Source organism: Camelina sativa, chromosome 12, assembly GCF_000633955.1.
Source record: "Camelina sativa cultivar DH55 chromosome 12, Cs, whole genome shotgun sequence".
NCBI classification, from domain to species: Eukaryota; Viridiplantae; Streptophyta; class Magnoliopsida; order Brassicales; family Brassicaceae; genus Camelina; species Camelina sativa.
In genome coordinates, this window is record NC_025696.1 from 4,191,655 (window position 1) to 4,210,169 (window position 18,515).

General features: G+C 35.8%; 3 protein-coding genes across 10 annotated transcripts; 1 reads left to right on the forward strand and 2 right to left on the reverse strand.

The window, feature by feature from the left end:
• Positions 3,924-7,561, forward strand: LOC104730040 (deoxyhypusine hydroxylase-like). Of its 2 annotated transcripts, XM_019233325.1 has the most exons (5): positions 3,924-4,409; positions 4,755-4,930; positions 5,405-6,217; positions 6,766-6,898; positions 7,020-7,561. In XM_019233325.1, the coding sequence occupies exons 1-3, from the start codon at positions 3,993-3,995 to the stop codon at positions 5,523-5,525; spliced, it is 714 nt and encodes a 237-aa protein (XP_019088870.1). In that variant the 5' UTR covers positions 3,924-3,992; the 3' UTR covers positions 5,526-6,217; positions 6,766-6,898; positions 7,020-7,561. The 2 variants fall into 2 exon arrangements, with proteins under 2 accessions (XP_019088870.1, XP_010447400.2); XM_010449098.2 differs by lacking the exons at positions 3,924-4,409; positions 4,755-4,930 and having other exon boundaries at positions 5,606-6,217; positions 6,766-6,899.
• On the reverse strand, positions 8,212-11,978 carry LOC104730041 (protein WVD2-like 5). 6 transcript variants are annotated; one of them, XM_010449101.2, is made up of 10 exons: positions 11,712-11,976; positions 10,755-10,970; positions 10,407-10,655; positions 10,249-10,289; positions 10,041-10,112; positions 9,826-9,922; positions 9,670-9,741; positions 9,480-9,590; positions 8,901-9,384; positions 8,212-8,417 (listed from the first exon to the last, which is right to left on the reverse strand). In XM_010449101.2, the coding sequence occupies exons 2-9, from the start codon at positions 10,962-10,964 to the stop codon at positions 8,911-8,913; spliced, it is 1,326 nt and encodes a 441-aa protein (XP_010447403.1). In that variant the 5' UTR covers positions 10,965-10,970; positions 11,712-11,976; the 3' UTR covers positions 8,212-8,417; positions 8,901-8,910. The 6 variants fall into 6 exon arrangements, with proteins under 6 accessions (XP_010447403.1, XP_019089775.1, XP_010447405.1 ...); XM_019234230.1 differs by lacking the exon at positions 8,212-8,417 and having other exon boundaries at positions 8,529-9,384; positions 10,764-10,970; positions 11,712-11,978; XM_010449103.2 differs by lacking the exon at positions 8,212-8,417 and having other exon boundaries at positions 8,529-9,384; positions 9,826-9,919; positions 11,712-11,977.
• Positions 16,180-18,439, reverse strand: LOC104730042 (putative L-ascorbate peroxidase 6). 2 transcript variants are annotated; one of them, XM_010449105.2, is made up of 10 exons: positions 18,222-18,439; positions 18,009-18,114; positions 17,774-17,889; positions 17,561-17,631; positions 17,367-17,412; positions 17,184-17,280; positions 17,016-17,099; positions 16,810-16,931; positions 16,609-16,675; positions 16,180-16,409 (listed from the first exon to the last, which is right to left on the reverse strand). In XM_010449105.2, exons 1-10 carry the CDS (start codon positions 18,379-18,381, stop codon positions 16,307-16,309), a joined length of 972 nt encoding a protein of 323 aa, XP_010447407.1. In that variant the 5' UTR covers positions 18,382-18,439; the 3' UTR covers positions 16,180-16,306. The 2 variants fall into 2 exon arrangements, with proteins under 2 accessions (XP_010447407.1, XP_010447408.1); XM_010449106.2 differs by having other exon boundaries at positions 17,370-17,412; positions 18,222-18,438.

The window sequence follows — 18,515 nt, forward strand, 5'->3', positions numbered from 1 at the left end:
CTGAAGGGAAGAGAGAGGGGAGACATACTTTGAAAAATTGCACTGTCTTGTATGGCCTGAAGAAGAAGTCTAGTCCACTGATTTCCAACCCCAAAGTAAGAGATTAAGTCCGGTTAAAATCCTGATAAAGGTTGAGACAACGTTAGATCAATCAGATATCCATTGAATAAGGGCTTTCAGGATTGTTGATAATGCTCATAGTCTTTCTAAGCTTCAGTTCTGAGATCAAGCATAAACAAATAATCATTAGAGTGTTATCCAAATAAGAGAAATCATTAATCAAGATCATAATTCCCAAAGACAAAAAAGAAAAATTTGAAAAATTTGACTCAAACTTTATGGTTTTGACTGACACAACAAAAACTCAAAAACAAAAACATAGTTAGTAACTAACCTCCTCCAGATTTAAACAACACTGTCCCCAGTATTATCAAGCCTAAGATTGGAAAAATAAAAATTAAATAAAAATGAATGAGTATTGAAAGTATGAACAAAAATCAGATTTACTCATCTGTGATGGTGGTGTCGACCGACACCACTAGTGGCATCGATCGACACTCTTTACGTCTGCAGAGAGTCTGCCCAGAAATCCGTTGTTAATTGCTGTTAAATTTGTGTCCCTCTCAATCCTTGGATGTTAGCACTGCTAATAATCACTCAAACACAAGATTAAACGCAACAAAATAGATAGAAGTTCATAATTCAACACTAATTCAAACTGACTCAAAGCAAGAATAAAAATGACTCAAAATGGAAAAGAAAAACCTATGAGTGGGTTGCCTCCCACTAAGCGCTTGTTTTCAGTCATTAGCTTGACTGTGCTGAAGCTCAGACATCTGGTGGATCAGAACGTGGCATTGAATGCTTCTGAAAGAATGACCTCTTCATCCAAGGTGGTGTATAAGCTTTAGGTGCATGAGATTTGCCAAGAATGTGAGGAACAGGACCAGGACGGGAAAGTGGGATGGGTTTGCTTCTTTTATGTCCTGCAAAATAATCAACAGAAGAAACAAGCGCTCTACCATAATCTTGTGGCTTGGTTAACTGTAAAACAGTCTTTGTACCTTTGAAATTCTTATTGATGATAGGAGAAGGTTTGGGTGAAGAAGATACATACCTTGTTCTTACCTGTGGACTATGGAGTGTGGAGGGGGAAGTCTTTTGTTTGGGAACAGGTTTATGACTTGCAGCATCAGTCTTAGAGTTGTTCTGTCTCGGTTGTGGAGGGGTGTCGATCGACACAGTGGTAGTGTCGATCGACACTGAGCCTGATGCTCGAGTATCAGAAACTTTCTCAACAGAAAAAGTCTGTCCATCAATAGTAGGAGCCCTCCTCAGCTTATCCATCTCAAAATTCATACTCAAACCATCCATATTTNAGTGTTATGTGTCCCTTCTGCACATCAATGACTGCACCAGCTGTAGCCAAGAAAGATCTTCCTAAGATGAGAGGATCTTTAGGCTCTATATCATACTTCAGCACCACAAAGTCAGTGGGAATCATGAAGTTGCCCACCTTAATTGGAATATCCTCTAAAAAACCTTCAGGAATTCTTCGGGATCGATCAGCCAAGATAAGAGAAATCTGAGTTAGCTTGAATTCTGTCATCCCAAGTCTCACAGCAATAGAATTTGGCATCAAGTTGATGCTAAAGCCAAGATCACAAAGAGAGTGAGCAAACCGTCATGTGGAGATGGAGCAATCTAACACAAAACTTCCAGGATCAGGTAGCTTCTTAGCAGTCCTACACTGAATTGTTGCACTCACTTTCTCAGAGACTACCACTTCTTGCTTCCTCTCTTTCCTCCTTTGAACAGGCTGGTTCAACAGAATTGCACTAACATCTTTTGTAAGAAGTGCTCCTTCTTCAGGGCTCAAACCATTTGATACCATTATCTTCACATACCGCTTAAGAGGTGGTGAAAGCTTTACTGCATCAATCAAAGGCATCTCAATCATCACCTTGTCCATCATTGCCTTGCATCTAGCATCTTCAATCTCCTACTTGGACCTTCTTGGCTTAGGAAAGGGTATCTTAGGTTTGTACACCCTCTCAACAGCTGCTGGAACCTAAGATTTTGTAACTTCCGCATCTGTCTGAGATGAGTGTCGACCGACACCCAGGTGGTGTCGATCAACACCATCATCTGAAACTGAGAGATTGGCCGATTTTTCTCCTTGTTCTGCAGAAACATTTTCAACAGCATCTTCATCTCTCACAGATATGGCATTGCAAGCATGTCTGGGGTTTGACTCAGTTCTTGCTGGAAGATACCCCTCTTGCCTTTTAACAGACCCAGCAGTCTGTGCAACTTGAATCTCCAGTTTCTTAACATGAACATTCAATGCATCAATCTTTCCATTCAGCTCAGTGTAGACATTGTTAATCTTCCCATTGAATGTCACTGTCAATTGCTCCTGGCCTTGCAAAAGCTGCTCAAGCATGGCTTCCATTCTACTCTCCGAAGAATTCTTAGGAGGAGGAGACTGATAAGATGAGTTCCCATAGGTTCTGGTATAACCGGTATTCTGTTGTTGCTTCTGGTCACCATTGTAAGGTCTGTTGCCTTGCTGATTACCGAATCTCTATCCCTGATACCCAGCTCCATACACATAGTTGACATTCTCCTATGTATTCTCTGGCTCTGACTCAAATGTCTCAACTTCAGCAGCAAATTGGACTGACTTCTTACCCATAAGAAGATTGTGTACTGAATCCAGCTTAGCATTAACAGAAGCTAGCTGGTTTGAATCAAACTCTCCATGCAGTCTCTTTCTTTCAGCATCAGCTCTTTTAGTGCTATTGCTAGAAGCTAAATTCTCAATCAAAACTTCAGCATCTTCTGGAAATCTTGTCTTGAAGTTTTCATGACTTGCAGCATCCAAAGCTAACTGATACTTCCAGTCACACCCTCTAAAGAAGATACTCAACAATTGTATCCTTGAAAAACCAAAAGAAAATCGAAAACCCCAAAAACGCATTTACCATGTTTTGAGTTTTGTCAATGTAAACTTGCTCCGGCGTATCGAGAGTCGGAGAATCAGGCGATGTGTGATGCAAACCGCTTCCGGCGACAAAGATACGCTGCATCATTACCATAGATATTGTTGGTGTGGGAATTGGCACCCCGACATACCGGTCTAAACCATAAATCAAACCGTTTATCTAAACCCGGAGATTCAACATCGAGTTGAGTTCAACCCTTAAACTAGGGTCCAACAAGATCTTTCAGGCCCAGTCTAGGTGTGACAACCCTAAGTCGGATTTGCTGCGCAAAAGTCCAAGATCTTTCAGGCCCAGTCCATGCCCTCCGAATCGGGAGCTCACGATCCCGACCTACCAACAAACCACAAGAAAGTACTGACTGAGGCCACTCCAACCTAATGTTACAGAGAAAAAAACGAGATCTTGGACTTTTACGCAGCAAATCCGACTTAGGGTAACTAGATCTAGCAATTTACACTCAAATTTCTTTAACGGAAACCCTAGCCGCTATCACTATCGCTATCACTCTTTCTCTCTCCATTCTCAACTCATCAAGAAAATTTTAAGTCTTAAAATTTTACTATTAAAACTCGTCTGTCAATTTTCATCAATTTTAGCAAAAAAATTCGATATATCCATGTCCCTTGGCTTGGTCATGACCGTGGAAACCAGTTCAAGAATCGAATAAGTTATTTATTTGTGGGACAGAATAATCAAATTCTTTGATTCCTGTTACTTACGTTTATTCGTGTCCAATCAAATTTATATAATTTCTTTGGGTATTCGATTCGATAATTGGGAGGTCCCCTACATTAATGTGTAGTAAATGGGGTTTGATTGTATAAATGTTAAAACTTTGGGGATCAGTTCCATAATACTAAGTGATATGAGGGGGTGCTGACAAGAACGTCAACTCCATGATGATATTTTTGCAGTCTAAATATCTTTTCATCTCTCTTCTCTCTCCCTCCACTGAAAATATTATTATTCCCAACAAACAAAAACATGATAATGAGAAGCGCTTCATCACTTGACCTTAACCTACGCGCCGCCCAGAAACCGTCTGTTCCACGGGTTATATCGACAGCTCGACTCGTCTCTGCTTCTCCTCGTGTTGCCAAGTCGATTACGAGAGCTTCTTCAGATGGAAACCTCTACAAGATTCAGTCGCCGGAGAGCTCCAGAGCCAAAACGATCAGCGTATACCACGAAGAAACGGCATCGTATAAGGTTTTGGAAGGGTCCCGGCTGCTCCCTCAGGGAGGTTCCAACGGTGGATTTGGTGGTCCTAGATGCGGAGACGGTGCCGGAGGTGGCGGCGGAGGTGGAAGTGGGGGAGTAGATAGTTATTACGAAGATATGATCCAACGTTATCCCGGAGACACTCTTCTTCTCTCTAACTACGCTCGTTTCCTCAAAGAGGTTTGTGTTTAAATTTTAATCTCCTCTGTTATTCTATATTGTGTTTTAATGTACTTGCTAATTTTGGAAACTTTTATTTACTGTAATTTGACCCCTAAAAAAAACACGTGATGATGCTATATATAGAGACAAGTAAAAACAAAGTACGTATTAATGTATTGCTATTCTTGAAGTCGACCCTTGGTTCCTCTTGATTTTGAGCTTTTGATTGGTTGAATCTACTAATTCATGTATTAGCATTTAGCAAACGTGAATTTAACGGTTTGGGAGAAATAAGTTAAACTGTATCAAAACCAATCGAGGATATGCTATTAAATTAAAGTTAACATGTCTTAATTTGTGCAGGTGAAAGGTGATGGGAGGAAAGCAGAGGAGTACTGTGAGAGAGCGATGTTGTCTGAGAACGGAAGAGATGGAGAGATGCTGTCAATGTATGGAGATTTGATATGGCAAAATCATGGAGACGGTGTTCGTGCTCACTCTTACTTTGATCAAGCTGTTCAATCTTCTCCGGATGACTGGTAAGTTTAACGTAGCTAGAGAAGTTATTTATCGTCTTTAGAGCATAGAACCTAATGATCGATATCTGAAAACTATGAGTTGAGTTTGGATTTGGGCTTTCTTAAAGTCTCACCAGTCTCCATGATGTAAGTTCATAACTTCAAACCATGTTTTGTAGAATTGTTAGATTATTTCATGGGAATGGGTTTTATTGAAAGAGACTGAAAGTTTTTGTGGATCAAATATTATTTCCTCTATATCCATCCTTTGAAGAAGCGATTGGTCAATTTGTAATAGAGCTATAGCCTCACACGTCAAATATGACAGAGACATCATTCTTGTTGATTTTTTTGTTTTTGTGCTCTCTGCATCTGCAAATTATATGTAGTGTAGCACTAAATTATACAATGCATCATTCTTGATAGATAATGATAATAATTTTGGGGTTTCGTAGATATAAAAATGTAATACTTTATGAATGGTGTTTATTGCAGTCATGTTCTTGCATCGTATGCTCGATTTTTGTGGGATGCTGAAGAAGAAGAGGAAGAGGAAGAAAGTAAACTTGAAAATGCTTTCTCTTCCTATAACCCATCTGTATCAGTTGTTTCTTGACTCTGTGTGCTGATGTTAAACCGGTGTAATACAATAAAAACTCAAAAGTCCGGTTTAATCATTCAAAAATATCTTTTGCACTTTGAAGAAAGACTGATGCTAATGTGTAGGAAATAACGAACCAGTTATCAGAAGTACAGAGCTGTGTATTGTTAGGCCATGTTTATAGGGGGATCACCCCATGTGATCTTGGGTCTTAAAAAATTGAAATTTAGTGAATAGTGTCTACAAGAGCAGATGAAATGATCTTAATTAAGATCTGTTCTCCATGTGTTCTTGGGCTGACGTGTCCATTTTTTGGACGTTTTATTTTTTTTCATTTCCATCGTCGTTTCATTTTTATTTTTCTTCTTCTCCCGGAAAAGTCGAGGAGGCGAAATCACGAGAGATTTTTTTTTTCCTCACCGTCGTCTTTATTCCACGAATCGGATTCTCCCCTCTTTCGTATACAAAAACCCTAGTTGTCGTCATCGTCATCGTCGTCGTCTTCGTCGTGTCGGAACCCAGACTTTTTTCACAAACTGATTTAGTGAAGATGGAATCTAATGGATCAGTTTCGTCGACGGCCAACTTGGAGAAGTTTCTCTGTGAGCGATTGGTTGATCAGTCACAGTCAATCTCAGAGCGGTTTAGAGCTCTCTTCTCTCTTCGCAACTTGAAAGGAGCAGGACCTCGCAACGCTCTAATCCTCGGTTTGTTTTTCAATCTCTGCTTCTCAAAATCTTCTCTTTCTTGTTTTATTATTTCATTTGTACTAGAAAGTAAAAAAAAATTGATACTTTAGGAAGAACTTTGAGTTACTCTTTTAAGCTTAAAACTGAAGTTGTTAAGAAAAATCTTGAATTTGTCAAATGTAAAAACTTTGATTCTTTGCAATTTTATAGCTATCTGCTTGATGTATCTAGAACTACAAGTTTCCACATTTTCCTTTTAGTTAATGATTGATCAGGACAGAACTTCTTCAGTCTATGTGTACTGATATGGTTTTTGTTACTGTTTGTGATTGATTAGCTTTAGATTAGTTATGTATTCTTGAGTTTTTGTTCATCAGGATGTGGTTGCCATAATTTCGTTTTTGCGCTATCTGTCTCATTACTGATTGTTTCTCGCTTTCATATGTGACATTTAAAATTCTAAAGAGCAAGAGTGTGTTTATTTTTAGTTTCAGTAGGGTAAGATTTCTATCGATCATTGCGCTGGGATTAACTTGTCGTCTATCTTTTTTTTCATTCTCCTGCAGCATCTAGAGACTCATCTAATCTGTTAGCACATGAAGCTGCTTTTGCATTGGGACAGATGCAAGATGCTGAAGCAATTCCTGCTCTTGAGTCGGTTCTTAATGATATGTCCTTGCATCCCATAGTTCGACATGAGTTGAGTATACAATTTGATCCTTGTGGTGGATTTTATCTCAGATGACCCTTGTTTCCTCTGTATTAGTATAAGCTCTTTTTGTGATCCTTACAAATTGCTGATTCGCTATTAATATAACAGGCAGCGGAAGCTCTTGGAGCCATTGGTTTAGCAGGTAATGTTGACATTTTAAAGAAAAGCTTGAGTTCGGATCCAGCTCAGGAAGTTCGAGAAACATGTGAATTAGCTCTCAAAAGGATTGAAGACTTGGGCAATGTTGATGCCGAGGACCAGTCAACCACAACAGAGAAATCACCTTTCATGTCTGTTGACCCTGCAGGCTACTGGTGATCCAAGTGGTTGATGATCCAGGCTACTGGTGATCCAAGTGATGAGTGGCTTCGACTTTCCCTTCAAATCTACAAAAAGGAGAGTTTTGGACAATAAGAAAGAAGATTTCAACCCGCTTTCTCCTTCCGGAGTCGTCACACATATGACATATCTATGTGCGGATGTCATGGAAAAATATATTTGTTCCTTCCAATGTTATTGTGAAGCTCTTCTGCTCTTGAATCTTGATATCAATTGGCTATGTGAGACTTATAGCTGCTAATTAATGGTTATGATGAATAATTACAACTTGTATATATTTCGGTAGTGCAATATAAGTAAAATTTGTGTGAGAGGGGGAGAGAAGAAGCTAATAAAATTTGTTTTTTTTAATTTTAATAAAAGTTTTAATTTTAATAAAAGATGTTATTTTATAAATTTTTATAATTGTAATTTGTTTAATAAGAATATTAATAAACATTATATTATTAAATAGTTTTAAACATTCTTAAATTATTTATTAAACATTAATCTTTGTATTTATTAAGTATTTTTAAATTTCTATAAGAATATTATATTATTAAATCTTAAGATCTTATACCTATTCTCCCAATAACTAACTCTTTAACAAAAGTTCTTAAAACCTGATCTTACAATATTTTTACAATATTTCTCTTCTAAGAACACCCTCACCTGATCCCCTATAAACATGCCCTTAGGAGTGCAAAAATTCAGTTCCAACATGTATTATTGTGGCGAATTAATTGTGAGATTCCAAAGATGATTAAAGTGGTTTGTGTCCTTATGCTTAGAGCCATAAAAAGGTGTGGAAACGAGACTTTTGAGAGAATCAATTATTGATCAATGGTTGCGAGAGATGTCACGCTCAAATGTCGTTAGTACCATTGCTTTTTGTGTCTTTCTTGACAGTTGCAATTTGCAAAATAAAACTATTTGGCTAATGGGTTATCTGCAGACAAAAATAAAACCTTTTGGGTTCATATGCCAATAAAACTTTAGCTTACGACGTTAAAGGAGAAAACATCAAGATAGAATGCTTTACACTTTTTTCAATCTGACAAGATTGACAAGCAATTTTCACGATAACATAGTAATTACCGCAAACCACAATAACTAGTAATTCGACCCTCTTTGCAACATTATCTTCACGTACGTTTAGTTTCTTATCGAGATCCCAAAATCCACATCCTACAATTTCATGTTTACTAATTAGTAATTACTCTGATGGATAGCCACAAAATTTGGAAAAGAGCCAAAGAGTAGAATCAATTATAACAAAAGAAATTGCACATAAGCCAATAATAACAAAAATGAGAAAAAGAAGAAGATAAAGAAAGAATACACAGACAGAACGAAACGCAGAATCTCCTGAATATTCACCTTTTAGTAATCAAAGCATCAAAAAGAAAAAAAGAAAAAGAAGATCTTGACATCAAAAAAAACAACTTAAAAAGATTAAAAACATTACCATCAAACATAGGAATATATAAAAGCAGCAACCTTTAGGACCAAACCTATATGATTCTTTTTCACTCCTTTACCCATCTCTTCTCATATTAGTTTAGGCTGAAGATATAATATATATAAATATAATACGGTTTCTTTTTCTCCTTTGTCCTCCTTAATTAATGCAAGAGAGATATGATGAGTCTTGAGAGTAATGATCGTTACCGCAGAGTTTTTAATGCTCAACAGTAACCGCTTCAGATACCTCAATGGACTTGTCGGCTCTGTCTTCATTCATCATTGGAGATACTATCTCATGTGAATCTTCTGCATCAGCATTGGATGATACAGTCACTTGTGCTTCCTCTTCTACAGGATGTGAAGACTGGTTTAGGGTTTCTGCATCTTTTTCAACTTTCTTTTTTTCGGGTTTCACCTTTGCTGAGGTTGTGGCAGCTTTTGCTGGGGCGGGTTTTCCATCGGGAAGAGCTGTTTTCTGAGATGGCAATCTTGGAAGTGACTTACGCACTGGTTGTTTCTTGAGCTCAACTGTTGGCATAATTCCCTTAGCAGCTGAGTTATCTTTAGAAGCTCTCTCATCTAGGCTTAGCCTACCAATGCGAGGAGTTTGAGTTTCTTCACAATCCGCTCCAGAAGCAGTCTTCTTTCTCCCAAGTTTTGGAGATTTGGCTCTCGTTGGTGGTATCTTCTTGGACATTAACAACAGTTTCACATGAAATGTGAGTATTAGTACTTCAGTAAAAATTGAGATCCTGGTTGAGCTTCAGCAGAGAGGAGAAGTACCTTCTTTAACTCTGTTTTAGGCGGCTGAGGTTCTTGATAAAAGCTAGGCATGGGTGTGGCTTTGAAGTTCAAGCTCTTCCTTAGCATCCTAAGCTCGGCTTCTTGTGTTTCCTGCGAGAAAACCAAGGATTTTATTAGAAGAAGCCGGGAATGTAAGCACTGTGACAAAGAACAGGGTCTAGGAGACAACCTTGGACTTGGCTTGCATGTTATTAATTTCCTCTTCTTTTGCATGAGTCTTCTCTTCAAGCTTGACATAGAACTGCACCATATGAAAGCAGAAATATGATTATTTATAATTTTGTTCTAGAGAGAGGATAAGAATAATGAACCAACAAATGTGAACCTCTCTTCTCTTTTCAGCTCGTTGGTCGCATTTGAAACTGAACCCATAATTAGGAAGTGCACCAACTTTACGAGGTTTTCCATCCTCTTTCGGACTACTAAGAAACCATCAAGTCATATAATCAGCATAACTAATAAAAATGAGAGGCAAATGTAGAAAGGCCCCAACTTTCCACAAGAAAGAAGAGCTGGTAAATATAAAGGTAAAAGTAATACTTAGAAGACTGAGTATCATCTTCAGATGTCTCATGGGCTTGTTTCTTTTGAGGCTTTGGTTTCACCTTGTCCCTGTATCAAAAAGGGAAAGAAATTTCCAGTTTCAATCATTGATTATGGACTAAAAGAGAAATGAAAAGACTTAGCACCGAGATCCGGATGCCATTATTGGCAAAATGTAGCAGTGAACCCATGAGAAGACCAATACCCGGAGGCGGTTTCAGCAGGTGCAGAGTCATGCTTCCCTAGCTGATAGGGAAAAAGAACAAATCAGAAACAATCATCAGCCTTCTAGAAGAAGATCACACACACGTATGCCTAAGCCAAAGCAAAGAAACCTAGATGCAAAAAGTGAGGGATGATTACCTTTGTGACTTGAGCCTCTCTACCATTGAATGATTTGCTCTTAAGAGGCTCTGTTGGCCTTGCAATAGGAGCAACAGAACCATTTGATGCTGCCACTTTAACACCTGCAGTTTTGCCCCCGTTGTTCTTTTTGATGTGAACCGATGATACATTCTTAGCACCACCAGATAGTTTATCATGCTTTAGCTTCCGTTGAGCCTTATCGCTTTTCATACACTTTGAATCATCTACATTTTCAACTTGTGTGCCCTATCCCAAAAAAAAAGAAAAAGGGAAAAAAACACCAGATGTTAACTACAAGTGGTTAATATGACAGGCTAGTAGATTGACCATCCGGAAGATACAAACCTCAGCTACCTCTTTGAGGTGTTCAATTGCATCCAAAGTGGAAATGTTTCCGGAATCCAGATTCTGACATTCTGAACTAGTAGTATCAACAGTTTCATCAGACGCTACTCCATTCTCTTTAATACAGACAGTTTCCGTAATCAAACCACCATTAGCAGGAAGAGTAGAGTCAGTCCCATCAGCAGCAGCCATGATACTTTCAGGGTCCATAGTAAACTACAAAAAAAATGGCAAGAGACAAAAAAAAAGGTATGAGCACACCAAACTAATTCAAGTTAACTGAGCAAAGAAGTAGATAAAAACATTTAATCCGCATTGGTAAGTATACCTAAAAAAAGGCATTCACTTTAACCACAACAACACTTACATTACATAGGGTTAATGAAGTGAGTAACATAGCAATCAAAGATTCAAGCTACATTATACAAAGTGTTGAAACCACTAAATTCTCCAATACATAAACATAAGCTACTCACAATAGTAGAGTGTATACATATAAATGAATCCCTAAAAGTCAGGTTTTTCAAATCAAGTAATCAACATTTTTCTGCCTACACCACAGGATCAACAAGAGCATTTATCTCCAAACCCACAAAAAAAAAAAAAAAAAAAAAACCTAATTTGTGATTGACGAATCGATCTAAGAGAAAACAAATACAAGAAACGCAAATCTAATCTGGAAATAGAAGCAAATCTAAAGCATGTAAGAAAAAAAAAAGAAGTAAATCTCGTGGTAGTGAGAGAGCTCACTCTGGTAATAAGAGAGTTCTAGTTTCGATCTACCGACACTCAAAAACAATGAAATGAAAACAGACAAAAAAAGTAAAAACAAGTTGCTCAGATTCGTAAGAACATCCGCCATTATTTTACACAGCAACCAAACAAAGAAGAAAGAAGGAAAAAAAAAAAAAAAAATTTTAAACACTAAAAAAAAAGAAAGAAGCAAATCTTGCTCACCAAACGCAGTCCCAGAGGAAATCAAATATCCATTGAAGTGACAAATCGAAGGGATGAAGTAGAGAAGATGAGGTCTCACAAATAGTTCTGAGATTTCGATTTGTTCTTGAGACTCTTTTTTTTTTCTTGGTTGGGGTTGGTTTTGGGGTTTGTGAAGGATTGTGATTCTCGGTCTACTACACAAGTTTGATTCTTCTGTGACTCTCTCTCTCTCTCTTTGTTTAATTTTTTTAGAAATAAAAATTAGAGAGAGAAAGAGAAAAGGAAAATGACAAAACGGTTTAATATTTATTACAGCGGCTATTTATTCTAAATCTAAGTGCCACGTCATTACATTAATTACGGTTATTCTGAGGCTCCCTTTTTAAAAATTTTAATCGTGGGTTTGTGGGGGAGTTTTAATTAATCAAAACTCATATAATTAAAAAAAAAAACATATGAAAAACTTTGGATTAAAAGAATAAAAAAAAAGACATAAGTGGTTGGCCAAAAAAAAAAAAAAAAAAAGAAGAAACATTAAGTGGGAGGGAACCAAGTCGAGATTTATAAAATGAAACCCCGGAATTAGGGGGGGTTTAAGATATGGTTTAGATTGCTTTTATGTTTTTGATTAGTACAAAAATGTGAGAGTGAGAGAGAGACATGACCTTCTCATTTTCTTAATCAACAACGGTGGTATTAAACTTTTTTCGTCATTAGTTATGCTTTTATGCACATATGTATATCATCATCCCCCACATTGTTTATATTATACTCTTCTTCTTACATGGGACCTTTTTATTCATCTACTTTAATTAACACCCTTTAATCTCCCATATATTTAGAGGCCAGCTCACGGAATCTCTTCATTATTTTCTTATTTGTCTACATAAAACTAACGACCTTAATTATAATATTATGATATGTTTTCTAAAGTTAACACATATAAAATTCTACCCATGTTTGTAGTCTAGTGGTTTCTTCTACTTATTGCTTTGTATCATCATCATATTACTTGTGCTTAAATTTCAAAACGTGCGCGTGTGTGAGAATTGTAGTCGATTTTTAAGAAAAACTTATTTAAGATTTATAATAAAATGGTACATCTAGTAAAATCTATGATATTTCAAAGTTGGAATATATATACGTATAGTGACTAGTGGGTAACTTAATAAAACAAGTACGCATTTCCCATTTTATGAATATAAAAATATGCAAGTGTTACTTATCTTAAATACATGCACCCACATGTACACACCAAAAAGCTTACGGTAGGCCAAAAGAATTAAATCAAATGAAAGTTTCTTTTTTATATTTTAAGATAACAAATTAAAGTTAACTATACTTAATTTCGTTGACTACAACGAAAGTAAATAGTTTATTAGTGATACCCAATTAACAACGTTAACTAATCCGCCTATGTACTTAGAAAGTGTTTCTCCAGAATCTCATCTAAAAACCAATTTCTTCGTTGCTGACAGACTTCAATATTTGGATTTGAGAATACTGGAAATGAGCTTTTGCGTAGAATAAAAGTGTTTACATCTCGTCTAGATGCGATACCAAGAACACGCTTCTTAATATTTCAATTTGTAGCTTTTTTGGTTACCTTAGCAAAACATGTTTGTTTAGCTTAGTGAAAAGTTGAATGTGGTTTCAGTATGCTATATATCTCACGTTCCTAATTATTAGTTTTAAAAGTTTTTATTTGCATCATCAAAAATTGTTGGGTTCTACTTCTACCTCAAACTTAGTGAGATTTTTTTTTATAAACAATTCATATAGTTGCGTAGNTATGTGACATGGTATGACAATAGTCACACCACCTTGAGACTTGGATGTTCAAAAAACTTGGTGAAGTATGGTTGCTATCTGTGGGCAGTTTTTATTCCAGATTTTGATTTTATGTTGGTCGGTGTGTATCGTTGTTGGAAGATTCGCTTTACCATCCATAATTAGATTAAGACTTGTGCTAGAGCACGGGTTGAAATTCATTTTATTTATATTATATTTTTATATAAAATATAATTTATGTTATTGTTTTTAAAAGTTTTTTTGGATAAAACATTATGCGATAAAATCATATGCTAAATATGAAGGCTTGAAAAAAACACATATTTTATAAGTTTTATATNTTCTCCAGAATCTCATCTAAAAACCAATTTCTTCGTTGCTGACAGACTTCAATATTTGGATTTGAGAATACTGGAAATGAGCTTTTGCGTAGAATAAAAGTGTTTACATCTCGTCTAGATGCGATACCAAGAACACGCTTCTTAATATTTCAATTTGTAGCTTTTTTGGTTACCTTAGCAAAACATGTTTGTTTAGCTTAGTGAAAAGTTGAATGTGGTTTCAGTATGCTATATATCTCACGTTCCTAATTATTAGTTTTAAAAGTTTTTATTTGCATCATCAAAAATTGTTGGGTTCTACTTCTACCTCAAACTTAGTGAGATTTTTTTTTATAAACAATTCATATAGTTGCGTAGCAACTTTCTCTCGTCGTTACATCCTCGACAACTCCTCACACATGCATAGTTTTTTTGTCTCTGACCTAGTGGTGACACTATTACAAATATATAGACTACTTAGCTTCAGTAACGTATGAACCATAATACATGTGTGTATATAAACCTCTTAATATTTATACTAAGCATTTTGAGAGGAAACAAGTGTCCTACCATGTTCCCAACTAGTTGAGTTTGATGCGTTTTCTATTGAATTTGTTTATAATAACTGAAATAACTATTTTCTTTAGTAGAAAAGTGGTAACAACTTAAAGTATAATTATGCTGATTAACACTAAGGTGGTGAGAGACAGAGAAAGTGATTAGAGAGTAAGCAAAGTGATTAGACACCAAAACCACTTTTATTAAGAGACAAGTTGGTCCAGTGATTAGGGTAAGATACAAGTACAACAGTGACACCTTTCCTTTCTTGCTGCTTCTCAAAACTTTCTCACTCCATCATCTCTACTATGTCTCTATCTAATCCTAATTTCATAATTATGTTTATCTTTTATCATTTTCAAATATATTTAAATGACTAATTTGTAACATTTTTAAAAATATATATATGTATATATTTTGATTACTGTTTTTATTATTACAAGAAAAATTAATGAAAATATTATCTATATACATATTTATTTTAAGTATTAGTACTTATCGTTTCCATTACTTTCGCATATTCTTATACTAATTTAGGCATATCCTTATATGTGGCATGGTATGACAATAGTCACACCACCTTAGACTTGGATGTTCAAAAAACTTGGTGAAGTATGGTTGCTATCTGTGGGCAGTTTTTATTCCAGATTTTGATTTTATGTTGGTCGGTGTGTATCGTTGTTGGAAGATTCGCTTTACCATCCATAATTAGATTAAGACTTGTGCTAGAGCACGGGTTGAAATTCATTTTATTTATATTATATTTTTATATAAAATATAATTTATGTTATTGTTTTTAAAAGTTTTTTTGGATAAAACATTATGCGATAAAATCATATGCTAAATATGAAGGCTTGAAAAAAACACATATTTTATAAGTTTTATATTGTTAATGATTCTAGGTAAGTACTTGTGCTATAACACTGGTTAAATTTTATTTCGTAATCTATCTTGTAACCCACTATTTAACTTGTAACCAATCAATCTATCAATTTCGTAATCTATCTTTGGTTAACGTTGTGGTATATCGATAAAATCTGTGGAAAATAAATTTGTAATATTGTGTTTGAAAATCTTTGGAAACAACATGATATAGGACTAAAATCTTCCAAAAATACAGTTTGGAATATCCATGATTTTATTTGTTACCATTAATATATCAATTATCAATTTGGAATATCTCTAATATTTAGGTATAACCATAAATATTAATATATTAATATATGGATTAATCTATAATATATCTATAATTTATCTATAAACTATTTGTAACTATTTGTAATCATCTATTAAAAATATAAAGTCTACAAAAACTATGTTGTGTACTTCCCTTTTATTAAACAGGGGATATCAGTATTTATCTTATCCAATTGAATGCGATTGTACTACCCTTTGATCACATTGTATTTTATATGATAAATGATAATGACTAGTAGCCAAAAAAAAATTAGTTGTTATACAAAACACACATGTTAGTATCTCTTTTGACATAGAAACGGCATATTCCTATAAGAACTACATCTACCTATGACGATTCGTGCATACGTATTTCATTCATTGGTTTTGTGTTTACGAACGAAACATAACTAGTAAAAAAAAAATCAAAAAAAAAAAAATAATAATAATAATAACTAGTAAAATCTACTCGAACTAACTTAGTAATAATTGCATTAATCCACATACGTCGAAACTGCTACGTTTGTAAACGCACAAGACTAAAAACGTCATTGTTTTTTCGTTTTGTAAAGTGGTAAAAATTACAATTCAATGAATTTTAGTCAATGTTATTCAAATCAAACACCGAATAAGTTAGTGTAAATTTTGAGTATCTTGGATGTTTAGTTTTGTAGTAGTAAGCAGATAAACTTTTTTACTTACAAATAAGCGTTATTACCCAAATTATTCAGGCATGTTTAAAACACTTATGAGCTAACAAAAGATACATCATAACTTCTTCCATTTGGCCCCAGAATTAACTAGTTTGATATAAGCATTGGTGAAGTCTTCGAAGAACTTGTCTTGATCTTCTGCATATCGTTTCACCCACCTGTGCATCATTCAAACCACGAATCTATCTAATATCAGTTTAACAGTTTTCCAGATCGCTCAAATGACAAGAACAGTGTTCAACAGATTCCAGTTTTATCCATGAGCCTATAGTCCAAATGTTCAGCACATTACTCTACTATACTTTAAATAATATTAAATATTCAAATGATAAAGTAAGAACTTTCAGAAAGTGAGACCTTAAGCACTCATCATCGTCCACTAAGGCATGATCCGAAGGGAGGCCAACCATGCTCGTCATTTTGGCTGTATCATAAGAAGAGAACTATGTAAATACATAATCTTAATCTTACAATCAATCTTCAGAACATAGGGGAGGAATGGTTGGAAACTTAAATTGTATGAGTAAAAGAACTTAAGAACTTTGTCATGAGACTTACAAGTTGATGTCCATGGTTTTTCAAGAAGGATTTTGTAGTATGCATTGTCAAAACCTGTCGGATCTCCAAAGCCTTTACTCCCTATTGTATGTGCCCCAGATAAAGCAACAAGCTCTTGAGTCCTGCGATGGCACACAAAATCATTGACGTCGAGTCACAAAAACATGTTAAAACAATTCACAGCTATCTTTTGTATAAGAACTCACGAAAATCCTTTTCTTTTGAAGCATTCTTTTAAACCTGAGGCACTCAGGGTTTCTGGAGGTAGCTTGCCTTCTGGATCAGGTTGCCTGTGAACATGAAACAATCTCCCAGTTGGAAAAATAGAAACTGTGACCAGAGATCTATCGAACGAGGACATATGTTGTGCTTACGTTGAATCAAGTCTTCCCAAAAGTACTGGAATTGTTGGGCCGCCACATATTGAAACTGCTTCAGATCCAGCGACAGAGATCATATCCGCCCAAGACACTGAGACCACAGAGATTTAGAACATTAGCACTAAGGCGCATGACAAGACACATATCTTTAGTGTACTGCATAGTTCAAATAGTAACCACCTGGTTGTATCTCATCAACCTTAACCTTTGCTTTTGCTAGAACCTAACAAAGAATTCATCTACCATTAGTTATTCGAATGTACCATATTTGAAAAATTTGAGGTATAAGAGCAATAAAAAGGCAGTTACATAGATGGGAAATTACATGTTTATATGCTCACAGTAACAGATTAAAGAGAGGGGTTTAGTGCCTTTAAGGATTTCTTCAAACCTGTGTTTTCAGGTCTCTCAAGTTCATATGCAATAGACCCGTTGATGCCACCTGCAATGAAACTCATAACCAAGAAGAATCAAGACACAATTAATCTTAACTAGTGGATTGCAGTATCTATTTACACAGATTCCATTTCTAATTGTAAACTAACAAACAAACAAATGTTTACATTTAAAAACTCATCTGTTACCTGAATTATCGTCCAGTTCAAAAGTTCCAGCATCATGAAACACTAAACGAAGCACACCAGCAGCCTTACCCTTTGTCACAACTTTTCTTATTTCGTTTTGCATCACTGGATATATGCTGTAATCCAAACAGTCACTTTGCAAAATTAGCACACAAGACATTGGTATACAATAACCTTGAAGACTACTAAATCCAAATAGCCAAACCAAAATCAAGGAGGATTTGTTCAAACTCACTCAGCTGCCTTGCTGCCATATGGCGTAACCAAATGAGACAGAAGCTGCACTGTGGACAACATCACTACCATTTTTCTTCTACTGGAAACCAAATCAGGACGCGAACCTATAAATTATGCAGAAACAGAACAATCTCAGCACGAATCGAATCGGACTCGAAGCATTTCAAATTATAAAACGAAGCTTTCTTCTGTTCTGAGAATCCGGTCTTACCAGGATCATCGGAGACGCAACGAATACGCCAATCTTTTAACGTTCTCAAAACATGTTTCCCGGAAGATTCGAATTTGCCTTTGAATTTGACAGAAGAAGACAAGCCGCACCGTAAAAGAGAAGTCTCCAACAGTGACGCAGTCGTCGTCGCCGTCGTCATCTTTAACGGTGGGACGAGAATCACCGAGCCTCAGCTGATTTTTTATGTGACACGTGGTTTCTATTATCTACCCTCACGTGTACAGTAAGCAAAAGATTATATAGCCAATAGGAATCAACTATGAGAGAGAGAAA

What these genes read in the sequence shown, in the direction of transcription:
- LOC104730040 (XM_010449098.2), top strand. Translation starts at nt 5,794, where the DNA reads ATGTGTTCTTGGGCTGACGTGTCCATTTTTTGGACGTTTTATTTTTTT. An exon ending in TCGCAACGCTCTAATCCTCG is followed by an intron (nt 6,218 to 6,765) that starts GTTTGTTTTTCA and finishes ATTCTCCTGCAG; the next exon opens with CATCTAGAGACTCATCTAAT. An exon ending in ATCCCATAGTTCGACATGAG is followed by an intron (nt 6,900 to 7,019) that starts TTGAGTATACAA and finishes TTAATATAACAG; the next exon opens with GCAGCGGAAGCTCTTGGAGC.
- LOC104730041 (XM_010449101.2), bottom strand. Translation starts at nt 10,964, where the DNA reads ATGGACCCTGAAAGTATCATGGCTGCTGCTGATGGGACTGACTCTACT. An exon ending in ACCTCAAAGAGGTAGCTGAG is followed by an intron (nt 10,656 to 10,754) that starts GTTTGTATCTTC and finishes TTTTTGGGATAG; the next exon opens with GGCACACAAGTTGAAAATGT. An exon ending in ACATGCAAGCCAAGTCCAAG is followed by an intron (nt 9,591 to 9,669) that starts GTTGTCTCCTAG and finishes GTTTTCTCGCAG; the next exon opens with GAAACACAAGAAGCCGAGCT.
- LOC104730042 (XM_010449105.2), bottom strand. Translation starts at nt 18,381, where the DNA reads ATGACGACGGCGACGACGACTGCGTCACTGTTGGAGACTTCTCTTTTA. An exon ending in TATGGCAGCAAGGCAGCTGA is followed by an intron (nt 17,890 to 18,008) that starts GTGAGTTTGAAC and finishes TTTGGATTACAG; the next exon opens with CATATATCCAGTGATGCAAA. An exon ending in TGAACTGGACGATAATTCAG is followed by an intron (nt 17,632 to 17,773) that starts GTAACAGATGAG and finishes GTTTCATTGCAG; the next exon opens with GTGGCATCAACGGGTCTATT.